General features: G+C 34.0%; 2 protein-coding genes and 1 long non-coding RNA gene across 3 annotated transcripts; 1 reads left to right on the top strand and 2 right to left on the bottom strand.

The window, feature by feature from the left end:
• Window positions 1-982: 982 nt before the first annotated feature.
• LOC114187531 (protein LIM2) lies at window positions 983-3380 on the bottom strand. Its single transcript, XM_085669565.1, has 2 exons — window positions 2114-3380; window positions 983-1091 (listed from the first exon to the last, which is right to left on the bottom strand). The coding sequence occupies exons 1-2, from the start codon at window positions 2412-2414 to the stop codon at window positions 1078-1080; spliced, it is 315 nt and encodes a 104-aa protein (XP_085525691.1). The 5' UTR covers window positions 2415-3380; the 3' UTR covers window positions 983-1077.
• On the top strand, window positions 2257-7853 carry LOC146888655 (uncharacterized). Its single transcript, XR_014989561.1, has 4 exons — window positions 2257-2396; window positions 3395-3474; window positions 4298-4330; window positions 6360-7853. It is a non-coding gene; the product is annotated as an uncharacterized LOC146888655 (long non-coding RNA).
• Window positions 5438-6632, bottom strand: LOC114175644 (thioredoxin-like protein Clot). The gene is made up of 2 exons (XM_028060416.2): window positions 6403-6632; window positions 5438-5877 (listed from the first exon to the last, which is right to left on the bottom strand). Exons 1-2 carry the CDS (start codon window positions 6545-6547, stop codon window positions 5624-5626), a joined length of 399 nt encoding a protein of 132 aa, XP_027916217.1. The 5' UTR covers window positions 6548-6632; the 3' UTR covers window positions 5438-5623.
• Window positions 7854-13158: the final 5305 nt, after the last annotated feature.

The raw sequence follows: 13158 nt of genomic DNA, 5'->3' as shown, positions 1-13158 counted from the left end.
ATATATGGACAATGTGCATAGAAGAATAGCTATGGTAATATGTGAGAAGAGTTAAGTGTTTTACGCAAATTTATTTAAAAAAAATGCACTCCTTTTTAAATACTTTGAAAATATAATATGAACATTTTCTAATAACCTAACCCTACTTAGCATTGAACTGTTATTACCATTTGAAGATTGATCTTGTATTGGTGCATGTTTTGGGTGATAATGCATTTAAGTTAAGAGTGACTAAAATTGCAATAATATTAAATTGGTTTTTCTTAGAAGTAAGATGTTCAAATTGTATTTTTAAAGAGATAGTAAATATTTTTACAAGAGATAATATTGTTCAGCTTATATTTAATAAGCTACGAGAGATAATATTGTTCAGTATTGGTAGTTGATTAAGTTTTAATTTTAAATTTAAATCTAAATAAAATAAAATAAGATTTACGAGGTAATGTCTTAAAAGAATAAACTATGATGGGTAAATAGTAATTGAAGTCCAATTTTAGATTTTTTTTGTCCATAATTTTGATCTCGGTTCCCAATTTTGGTTAATAGTGTGTGTGTCTATCTCCAAAATTTGGAGCTGAATTTGTGAAAAAGAATGCAAAATTCATGGTTAAAAATTTGAAGGAACTAGCCATTATAAATTGAACATTAATTAAATATGAGTAAAACCACGTAGCATGTTTTGTAGTTGTACAAAAATTGCAAAGTTCAGTAAGAGAATATTTATAAAAGTACTTTCACTACAAGAACAAGACTATTTATTTCACTTTCATAATAAATTATTTTTTATGTGTTTTTTTTCATCTTTTTACCGTATTGAAGAAAATAAGCCATTTAAAAAAAATCAAATTTGTTTTTTATCTTTAATTTAAATCTCATTATTTTCTCTTAGTTAAATTACTTATTTTACTATAACATTTTTAATCTCTTGAACAATTATAAAAAAGAACCATACAACATGTGTTAAACTAATCTATCCATGTCTTAGAACATTATTATAAGAAATCACTCCATAAATTACTTCTCAATAAAAAACCCTTATTTCTAATAACATTCCATCCTATCGTCAACTTGATTTTTTCACATGCTTTGACCTGCATAAAGAGACGATGAAGGTTAATCTTCTTTCACTACCAAAACATTCATAGAGAACAACACAAACTACTTCATAACAATTCTTTTTCCTTTCCCTCAACATTCTTACATAATAAAAATGTTACAATGTATGATTTAATGTATTGATTAATACAATATTTAACAAATTTCTCGATAAATATTTCTAATATAGAAAATTCAGAAAAAAATATGATGCATTTCTTTATAAACTAAAATTAACTGTGAAATTGTAAGAGTTCATTCATAAAACTTCTCTAAATTCTTGTTTTCAGTTTTCATACAAACTTTATGAAAAAAACTATTTTATTTTTCGTTTTTAGAAGTACTTGGTAAATTTGTGACACGAAGAAAATTTATTGAAACAAGATTTATCACTGTTTAATAACAAAAATAATATTAACCATTAAGCCGGATTGTTATAACCTTTTTCATTTTAAAAAAAAACTACATATAAAGTTTATTATGTATTTTGGTTTCAATCTTTTTAGATAAAAGATAAAAAAACATCTACAATCTGAACACTAAACAAATATTTTGGATACCTTACAAAATCCAACTGTTTTTAAATCATGGACAACAAAAATATAGTAATACACTCTAATTCCTCTTATTATTTATTTAAAATAACTCTAGAAAACTAAAATTGATTATTTTATTTCAAAACTGTATTTAAATGCAAAATAATATTGTTGTCTAAATGATAACAAACATAAAACTATGAATGACCTTCTGAATGTTGGAGAGACTAGAGATTCCAAATATCACCAATATTCAAGAAATTAATTACATGATTCTAAATCAACATTGGTCTTATATATTAAATCTTCATGAAACAAACCCATAACACCATCATTTGTTTAAATTTGAAGAGTTCTAGGATTAAATGTGATATAAAAATCAGTAAAACCATGAATCATATGATTTAGTTTTATGTATAGAAATTCAATGTCCATGTTCATATATAGTGTATCAGCATTGAAAGAGAGAGAAGAAAGGTTACATGGTTGAAAGTTTGTGGTGCACTTGTTTGGGAGTTGTGAGGCCATGTTACGGTCTACCCCAGAAATTGGAGGGCCATTGACAAGGACACACAAACAAGGTTGCCCTAATGCCCTAAGGGCATTGCAACATGCATCAGTTGGTGGAATTGAGCTAAAAGGAGCAACTGCTGCCCTACAAGGAATGAGTTGCACAAGAGAAGAGAAGAATGTGGTTGTGCATGAACTGCTTTCAACTTCTGCCACTAAACCTACCATCATCATCACCAATGTCACTGCCCTCATGTAACTACAAAACTTCATCTTTCAATTCTTGCTGTGTTGAGAATATTTCTGAGGGTTTGGTTTTATTTATACATACCATTTATGCTCATGTCATGCATCATACCTGTTCTAACTAAGTCTCATTCTAGTCATGCTTACCACAGAGAGAGATCCTCATCAATGTGATTGTGCTGAATGCTAACAGTTAGAAGATTCGAATGATGTGATTTTTTCCATGAAAATTTGTAAAACTGCATCTGCTTTTGTAAGATAAAATAGTTAACAGTATTTAATTATATGTTACATGAATATAGATCTACTTAATAAGAAAAAGTCAGGTGTAATCATTACAATTTAAGCTCATGAATGACTTAAGTTTGATAAGAGTTATGTCATTAGTACAAATTTCCTTATAACTAATAACAGTCCAATAACTTGGTGCAACAACTATTATCGATCTTAATTGTTTCTTATCATGATAAAATTGGTTGTTATATAGTAATGCACATGTAGGATAATCTGTTCAGATATCAATATGAAATTTTTTGTCTGAAACATGTGATTAAGATAAGTTTAGATCTTCAGAGAGTTAGAACCATTATGCAGAGTTTCCTTCTGAAATAACAATTAATATTCTGCATGTTTTTAATTTTATACGTGTAACCTGAGGAGCTGCACATCGTTAATATAAATGTCTGACTGAACAAGGTTAAACATAAAAATCATGTAGTATTCTTTAAACTAACATGTTTTTAAATTAATCACATAACGTTAATGTATAATTATGCAGTTAAATTTATTCATAAAATTACTCTCACTGGACACAATCCCTATATCTACTTTATCTGTCTACCTATCAAGTTTGGATGATTCTGTTTTCTGTGATCAACATAATTATAGCTTTGGATGCTGCTAACAAATTTAGTAATACTAATATTTGCTAAAAAGATGTGTAGACAATTCAATAGTAAGTAAAAATTAAGGGACTTAAAATTTTGAGATATATTCAACTGCTACAGATGATGCTTTCTCAAAGCAAGTGAAGTTGGTCCCCTAGGCTTTCAAATGTTCAGAGTTGATATTTTCATCAAGTTTTCAGGTTCTTTCCCATAAAGTTAAGAATTATATGCTTCCTCAATTATTAGGATTTTCTCCTTTCTCTTGTTTTTTCCATTTTTCTGTTCTCCTTACTATTATAATTTATATCAAATCCATTGTCATCCTACTTGTTAGATATATGTTTGTTAATATAAATGTTTGCAGAACAATCTACGTATGTTTTCTTTTTCATTTTTTCATCTTTGGAATATAAGCTTTTTAAAGTTCTTATACATGTGGGGTATCAAGTGAAAGCTCTTTACACAGTGTAAAATGAAAATTGTAAATTTGAGTCATACAATCACACATGTCAAGACTCAAAGTGATCACATGAACACTAAAAATCATTAGTATTTTTCTCTATCTTGGTGAGTGCAGATTTATTATTATATTTCTCATAAAACTTTTCATTTGATACCTTCTATCTATCTATCTATGGTATGATTGTCGTTTCCATGCAACATAGTCACTATAGAACTTATGTAATTAGGAGTTTGTGTTTTTAATAATATAAGGTGTGTTCTTAATTTTTTGGTTATAGTTTTTTTACATGATCATTCCCTGAGGAGCCTTGCCCTGTTCCCTCCCCAAAGTATGTGTTCGTAGATTTCTGCAATGTTCACATCTGAGTTTAAGTTTAAAGTCACTTTATTCAATATTCCTGATATTTTTGTGCCTCGTATTGCATCTGATGCCTTTGCTTTTTAAATTTTGATACCCCATTATCATATATTCCTTCTCTGGAGAAATCCAGGAATGAGGGTAAAAAGTAGTTCTTCCAATTTTTCTTTATTGAATTGTGGTTGAATTTCTTGCCTAGGTAGATAATGCAGAAGGGTGTGTATAGCAGACACAAGGTAAACTATCATCAGCTTGAAGATATGGTTTTTTCTACTTCGTTTTGCATGTGTAACTAAAAACTAACAATCATTGACGTTTTTCTTTAATTCAATGCAAATACAGGGCCACCAATTTTTTAAACTTAAAATTAGCACTTTTATAGCAAATATGATTTTTAAAAATCAGTGCAGATAAATTTTATTACTTATAAAATAGAAAACTAGTTATTTTAACAGTAACATATTAAACATACACTCAAGAAAATAGAAATTTACATACTTTATTAAAAAACAATTTTGTTTTATAAAAAATAAATATAAACAAATAAGCCCATAGTTCATAGAAGAAATAACAGCATAATTTTGGAATTAAAATTTGATCTTCCACCTTGTAGTTTGGTCTGGTGTTATTATCTCAATCCATAAGCATGTGCAACATAAAATTAGTCGTTTTAAGTCATCTTACAAGGGTGAAGAATTATTTACACTTGTCTTTCGATTATGAATGAAGGTCATGTAACAGAAATACTGGTAAAGCAATAAAATCTGGATCAGTAAGGCCCTCTAGAAGGGTTCTACAAAATACAAAATTTAGGAGATAAATTTTGCTTTTTGAATTTAGGAGATAAATTTTCCATTAACCAATTGGTCTATCTTTGCTTCTGAATGGATCGGTCATTGTGTTTTGCTCAGGTTATCAATGATTTCTATTCAATTCAAAACCATGAATAGTTTTAGTATAATAATGTAGCTCAAACTCATCTCATCTTCCACATAGCACAAGCATATATGCAATAATGAGATAAGATTATGTGTGGCATGTAAATGCCTATCACTCAACTTTCTGTGTCGACTCTTAGGAAATGAGAGCAGGGATTGTACAGTAAAATTGTTGTGATCTTTTGAGGAGATACACTAGGGAAATTCATGAGTAATGAGCCATGAACAAACTAGGGAACTTTATGATGCAGTTCACTCAAACTATGCAGTTTAATTCAACTAATCTACACAGTTATACAGTTCAATTCTTTCAACTCATAAAGTTCAATTTTACACTGGCTTAGTTAAGTTCAGTCTATGCATTTTGTAGACACTTGCCTAAAATCACAAGCAAATTGAAACACATTGTAAAAACCAAACACGGATTCATAGACTTTCCCTTGTCCGGTTACCATTGGTACTCATCCTTTAATATATTCTTTAGCAACAAAGTTATGAAGTATTAAGGGGATAAATTGCAGATAAAAGTGCAGCATACATTATTTAAACCATGTGATACCAACTAAGACACTCTGCTATGGCAATCATTTGTCACTTGTCAGCAACAAGAGCTTCAATTTTGCTTTCAACGTGAGCTTCATGATCCTCCAAGCGACCTTTGACTGTGTCATTCTCCCAACGGATCAATGTTGGCACCCCAGTGAGCTTGAACCTAGGATCCACCCTCCATGGATGCTGGGGGTTTCTCCATGTTGGTCTATCTCCAACATAAGCTCTCAAAAGTGCTATGTCATCAGATGAAGCCTCCAGCTTCTTGTAGATCACAGGTTCTGCTCTCACACAATCTAACAAGTAAAAGAAAAATATTAAAAAAAAAAGATATAGTCACACTTTATGTAGATCACAAGTTCAACTCTCACTATGTTCATGGATTTCTCTAGTTTATAGAAATCCCTCACCCTCCTCTCCATTTTCCCCAACCAAACACTCTGTAACTGTCACCAAATTCTAACAATATTATACTTCGTTTGGTAATTTACATTAACCACCATAGAGTAAAAGAAGTCAATTAAAGCATGCACAGAAAATTAATCGGTGAGAAGCTATTCTCAATACAGTTTTCCCCAATATTGACAGAAAAAAAAAAAAAAAAACCATTCTTCCTTCACCCTTTTTTTGTGCTAGTTCAGCAAAGAATTCCCGTTGAAATTTTCAAATGCTCCATGAAATATAATTCAATTAGCGCAGCCAATCAACAAATTCACACTTTATGGCTATTAAATCAGAAGTTTTGAAGCAAAAAGTGTCGGATTTGAATATGGTGCAGGAGAAAGAAGAAAAAGGGCATGCATGGATAGAAACATAGATACCAGGGCACCAACTGAGAGAGGTGGCAGGGTCATTGTCAGCCAAGAAGAGGATGAGATTCGCCTTGTTTCCTGCAGCCTCTGATCGGAACTTCTCAAAAACACCATCAAAACTCGACACTGTTGCCTCCACCACCTTCAACGGCATTTTTTCTTTCTTCTCTGCTAACAACAGAAACACACCACAGAGTTTTCTGTCGGACTCTTCTTCGAAGTGTATGTGACCGACCAAAACTCCCCTTACGTTATTTATTTATATGTAACAAAATTAATAACTAGTAAATGGCATTGTGTGAGGTGCTGTAAATTAATTCCAAAATATTTAAATAGTTCCGGGTTTAATGCTAAGTTTGTTTTTAAAATTATACTATAATATAATAAAACAAAACAATCTTGTGAGACCTCATAAAAGTTTTTTCTTTTTTTCTATACCATTGTATAAATGATATAATTTTCTATACCTGATTTGGTGTTATTGATAAAAGAGAAGAAGTCTGGTGCTTTCTTAGCCTAATCCATTTCTTGAACCACCTCAATATATCCTTGGCATCTTTTCTATTATTATGTTTAGTATAGATATCAGTAGTTTCTAGATGATATTAGGATTGTAACGATATTCTATTATTTTATTTGATTTGTCTTTACTTTCAGGTTGTATATATTTTGCCCATATTGGGATAATCAATATAGACTTTTTCATCATTTTATATTGTCTTTGCATCTTTGTCCTTTTCTCTTTTATGGTATCAGAGCTCTCTCTTAGAGCTCTACTGATATCATTTTTCTGCTACCATGACCACTTCTATTTCTGCACTTGGGTCCCCTCACAGTGATAACGTTTCAGATCCATCACATTTTAATGACCCTAGCCAAAATCCATCAAGTCCTTTCTACATACACCCTAGTGAGAATCCCTCCTCTGTCTTAGTTTCTCCCGTCCTCTCCAATGGAAACTACCACTCTTGGTGTCGTTCCTTTCGCTTGGCTCTCACTTCCAAAAACAAAATGGGGTTCCTTACTAGGTATATTCCTCTTCCAAGTCTTAATGATCTTGCCTATCCTCCATGGGAGCGTTGCAACACACTGCTCATATCATGGTTCATCATTTTTGTCTCTCCTTCGATTGCACAAAGTATCATTTATTTGGATCATGTTGTTGATGTTTGAAATGACTTACATGAACGATATTCTCATAGTGACCTTTTGCGTATTATAGAGCTCTAGGAGGAAATTTAGGCCTTGAAGCAAGGATCCCTCACTGTCACAATTTTTTTTACTTCTCTTAAGGCATCTTGGGAAGAGCTTGATAATTTTTGTCCTCTTCCACCATGTGCTTGCCAAGCCTGTGTTTACCATCGATAGGACTTTATTATTCGGTTTCTCAAGGGTCTTGACGACATATTCAATGTTGTTCGTTCCCATATTTTATTAATGGACCCTCTACGTTTTGTTAATAGAGTCTTTTCCATGGTCATTCAAAATGAACGCCAACATGCTATTGTCGTTTCTCCTCTCGATGCGCCCAATGATTTTGCTAATAATGTTGTTTCCTCTTTTGCAAATGCCACTAATGTAGGTTCTTTTCATGGTAAACCTCGTAGTGGTGGAGGTGGTGGACCAAGCAGAGGAGGCGGTGGTGGTCAAACTGTAACGTCCTAGTCGAAAATTACTTTTTTTTTTAAGTAAAAGAAAATAAATTTAACAAAACAACCTCATTTATTTAGTACGATTTCCCAAAACGTGGGAAAATTTAAATCTTTAAGTTCAGCGCGCCAAACCAGAAAATATAATTCGCGGCAATACAATATTACAAGTATAATTTTCTATAAAACTATTACAATAGATCCATAGTCTGACAAAATAAACCAGTTAAAATCCCCAAGTGATCCCCACTCCGTCTCTATGCATCAGCCTGCTCACCTGCATCAACATCTGCTCCCATGTAACAAGTTACATGATCATCACCAAACACACACAGATAGGGTGAGCTCATTTAAATAAAACCAAACAAATATCATATTAAGTACATCATCTCAATATTATAACTCGGGTTAGTGTTTTTCCCTTTTTCCTTTAGTTCCTCACTTCCAACACTTGCATTAGACGTCTATCATTTCTATACTCTTTAGGTGAGATCAATGATCAATCTTTACTACACGAGTGTCTACTCGCCCCTCCGACTATAGGCCACCACCTAGTAGTCCACACGTGGGAATAATTTCGCCACGACATCTCACCGCAACACCAAGTGGAGTTCCCCAAAACGAACCTAAGTTCGTAGTTGTTCCCAAACTACCAAAAACTTTATCAGATGCACTGAAGAGGGCAATCATCCGAAACCTCGTCGTACGAGCCACAACTCGCACACTCCACTGACTTCCTAAACCACCAAGCTACAACCTAGAGTGGCCACGTGTTTCCCAATACAAGATACACTCGTAATTGGGCCCCCAGCCAAAGCATCGCCTCATGAACGCCACCTAAAGCCGTGTAGAAATCCTCCTCACGCGCCAACACTGCACCAAAACCGCCTGGCGCGCATCTCACGTTGCTCAGCGGAATTTGGTTCCAGACCGCCTGGCGGACATCTCACACCGCCAAGCATCAAGCTCCATACAGGAGCCCTGCCGCTCCGTCATCGCCTGTCGAACTCCACCCTGCCGCCAGGCGCCCCGCATTGACAGTGACCACTGTCACTGTTTTGAGATCCCACCGCCTGGCGGCTCGCTCCATGCCACCAGGCGCCATACCGGTAGCGCACTAGTACTTGTTTTTGGCACTTTAAACAGGTCCCAAAGGACCCCCAATCATACAATGGATAAATTATAGCACCAAAAATAGTTTTCCAAACATAAATCCATAACTAGATTACATCGCACCCATTCGGCATACTATCGAATCATTCATTATCATGCACACATACTCCCCTTCATTTACCAATTTAAAGATTCAACATGCACTCCACTTACTCCCAGCCTTATGATCACACAGTCTAATATTTATATAAACTCATGCCACCACAATTTGGTTGATATTATACATGTACTTTAATAACAACCCACAACCACAAAACCATGTATAGAGGAAAATTGCACCATCCATACCATAATACACAAAATCCATCTCACTCTTACCAAATTAGCATACATTCTGAATTTAACTTATCATATGCAACCAAACGTTCACAATCAGCCACTAACCTCTACCACACTTCACCCCTTTCATTTATTTTAATCTCTCCTAATCTCTTTTATGTCAAATTCTTCTTACCTGCTTAGTTTTAATCATACACGTAACAGTTCGCTAATTAAACACCCAATGACACAAACCCCTACAAAACCACCAAAACAGAAGTACTGACAAGCCGCCTGACGGCAGTTCATGCGCCGCCAGGCGGTGCATGCATATATGGGTTATATCCAGATTTTTCCTGCACTGAAACGCACCCAAACCTTCCAATCACCGTTTCCCCCCATTCATACTGACGTAATTTTATATCTAAACATCATCCAGAGTTCATACATCATACATATTAATATCAATTCTGCAAAACCAGCCCACCAATCATTGACATAATTCATGTTTATTTATCACCAATCCCAACATAAACCCTAACCCCCAATTCCATTTGCGAGTTCATGCAATTTCCGTCAATTTAGTAACTTTCAATCGTAATTCATCATGCCAATCATATACGCACCATGAAAATTCAATCCAAACATCATCACACCAATGAAACGCCAAAAACCAGAAAAAATCTGGGCAACACAGTTTGTGTCGCCTGGCGGGATGCCCTCAGCCGCCAGGCGGTTCATATGGAAACCCAGAATTTGGGTTTTAGCGCATGTGTCGCCTGGCGGGCTTTCCCGACGCCGCCAGGCGGTTTCTGGAATTTTTAGAACGCAACGAATTTTACAAGAAATAGAGACAGATGCATTCCATTCATCAAATTTATCACACGAGCATATAATTAACATAAAAAACATAGAATAAAACTCCCCTAACCTGGTTTTCCTTGCCAAATTTGAGAATTCCTACACTTCCAAATCCTTAGCAATGAGTCTCTCCTTGACTTCTTCCAATCTCCTTCCCAACTTGATACCACTCTCTCCCATTCTTTGTTTTCAGTGTTATAGGTGTGTTTGTGCAAAAGGTTCCTCTACCTCTCTAATTTCTCTCTTATTTCCATTCTAAAACCTTAATTTTAATGGCCATTAAGAGAAAAACGAAAATTTACATTAATCTTGTGATTAATGGTTAATCAATGGTCATTCAAATGGTTTTCTACTCCTTCCAGCTGCCTATTTGTCGTTTTTTCTATGTTTTCTGATGTTTTCAACAAAACCCTCTTGTAAAAGTATTTTTAAGGTTTGAACCCGTCACCACACAATTGCAATTCAAGTGCACAACCAATTCAACCAAGTCATATTTCATGATAATATTCATACATCAAAAATGATATCCCTACTTATCATGCCCAAGCACATCTTAAAAAGGATATAAAAAAAATAAATAACACATCAATGGCAAACATAGGACTCTAACCCAAGTCGTTTCACATAATTAAAGTACTCTCAACCATTTGAGCTAGTACTTTACCACGTTATGAAAGTTAGCATTTAATGTCATAAAGGCTTATCCTACCCGCATTTATTAAATAATTATTTATTTAATTATTTAAATTTAGTGGGTCTTACACAAACCCCTCCAAGCCAAATCTTTAAAAGTGTGTGTTTACTGTAAGAGAACAAGACACATCGTTAACATTTGTTATAGCAAACATAGATACCCTCCTGGTCAGCCACGATATCTTGGCTGTCCATGTTTCTATAGTCCCAACAATGATTCTTCTTCTGGTGGTTCTTCCTTTGTTAATAACACTGTCACCGATGACCAACCTTCTATGTCGTAACACCTTCTTAAGCAACAACATAGATCAAATCTTCATTTTACTCAGGCCCAACACCAGCATTTGATGTCTTTACTCTAACAAGCCACGAGTGGTGTCAATAGCAATAAGCCTCGTTCTTCCACTCGAGCTAATCTCATTCAGAAAAGCCCAAATATACTTTTTCTAGTCCTAGTGGTAATACGTTTTTATTTTTTACAGCGTCACACCACAAATATCTTGTGCCCTCTCTTCTAAATCATTATACCATTCTTCAACTTGGATTGTGGACTCTGGAGCAACTGATCACATTAGTTGTTCTCTTAAATTTTTTTTTTCCAAAATAAAACCCATTAATATTCATCTTCCCAATGAGTCCATGGTCATTTAACATTATGCTGGAACAATTCATTTTGCTCCAAATTTCATAATTTACAATGTGCTTTATGTTCTAGACTTTAGCTTTAATTTTTTTTTTCATTTCAAAATTTCTTTCCAGTCTCAATTACAAATTAACCTTTTTGGGTCTTTTATGCCAGATACAGGAACTGAGCATAATGAAGATGGTTGGTTTGGCTAAGCTTCAACAAGGTCTTTATCATCTAATCACTCAAGAAAATTCAAGTCTCACATCTTATGTCCCTTATGGTAACAACCTCTACGTCTCTCCTATCAAGACAAACAAAATTTGGCATTTTCGTTTTGGACATTTGTCAAACACAAAACTCAATATTTTACATGATCAATATCTTTTTATTCCAAAGCATGTTCATGGACCTTGTGATATTTGTCACTTAGCTAAACAAAAACAATTATCATACTCTGTTAGTACTAATAGAGCCTAATTTTTTTTATCTTATTCATATGGATATATGGGGCCCATTCTCTCAAGTTTCTATCCATGGTCACAAATATTTTCTTACCCTTGTTGATAATTTCAGTCGATTTACTTGGGTTGTCTTACTAAAAACAAAATCAGAGGTCTAAAGTAATATTCAAAATGTTATTACCTTAATTGAAGCACAATTTGATTCTAAGATAAAAATCATTCATTCTGATAATGACCCTGAGTTTTCCTTAAAGGAATTTTATGCCTCTACCGGGATTATTCACCAAACCAATTGTCCTTACATCCCTCAACAAAATGTTAGAGTAGAACAAAAACACCAACCTAGTCTCAATGTTGCCTATGCTCTTTTGTTTCAATATGAAATTCCAAATAAATTTTGGTCATATGCGATTAAACATGTTGTTTTTCTCATAAACTGTGTTCCCTCACCTATCATAAAGAATAAAAGTCCAGTTGAATTACTTTTCAATAGCAAACTTGAGTTTTCTAGTTTCAAGGTTTTTGGATCTCTCTGTTATGCTTCGACTCATATTCCCAAAAACAAATTGGACACACATTCTAGACGTGGTATTTTTCTTGGTTTTCAAAATGGAACAAAAGGGTACATAATTTTAGATTTAAATTGCAGAGAAATCTTTTTGTCCAGAAATGTCATATTTCATGAAACACATCTTCCTTTCAAAAAGCTGAAATCCAATGATATTTCTTTTAACACTAACACACTGCTTCCGCCAGTGCCATCCATACCTTTTCCTAACAATACTTACACTCATGTGGACGCCATTTTACCATTTTCCTCTCCCATTGCTTCAACACCAAACACGTCACCTTCTCCTAATGCTTCAAAACCCAACACGTCCCCTTCCTTGCCTTCACTTAACCCATCACTATAAACCACCAACATCAACTCACCATTGTCATCACCACCCACATTTAATTCGCCTACGATCACCACACAACCCATTTTCCATCCACGTCATTCAACTCGCATTCCTCAACCATCAACTCGGATTCGTGACTT

This window comes from Vigna unguiculata, chromosome 1, assembly GCF_037176805.1.
Source record: "Vigna unguiculata cultivar grain cowpea cultivar isolate G323 ecotype 2 chromosome 1, ASM3717680v1, whole genome shotgun sequence".
Classification (NCBI taxonomy): domain Eukaryota; kingdom Viridiplantae; phylum Streptophyta; class Magnoliopsida; order Fabales; family Fabaceae; genus Vigna; species Vigna unguiculata.
This window is presented reverse-complemented; position numbering and strand designations above follow the sequence as displayed.

Coding starts and splice junctions, on each gene's coding strand:
- LOC114187531 (XM_085669565.1), bottom strand. CDS start 2,414: ATGAAGTTTTGTAGTTACATGAGGGCAGTGACATTGGTGATGATGATG.
- LOC114175644 (XM_028060416.2), bottom strand. CDS start 6,547: ATGCCGTTGAAGGTGGTGGAGGCAACAGTGTCGAGTTTTGATGGTGTT. Junction 5,878..6,402: donor CTCTCTCAGTTGGTGCCCTG/GTATCTATGTTT, acceptor TTTACTTGTTAG/ATTGTGTGAGAGCAGAACCT.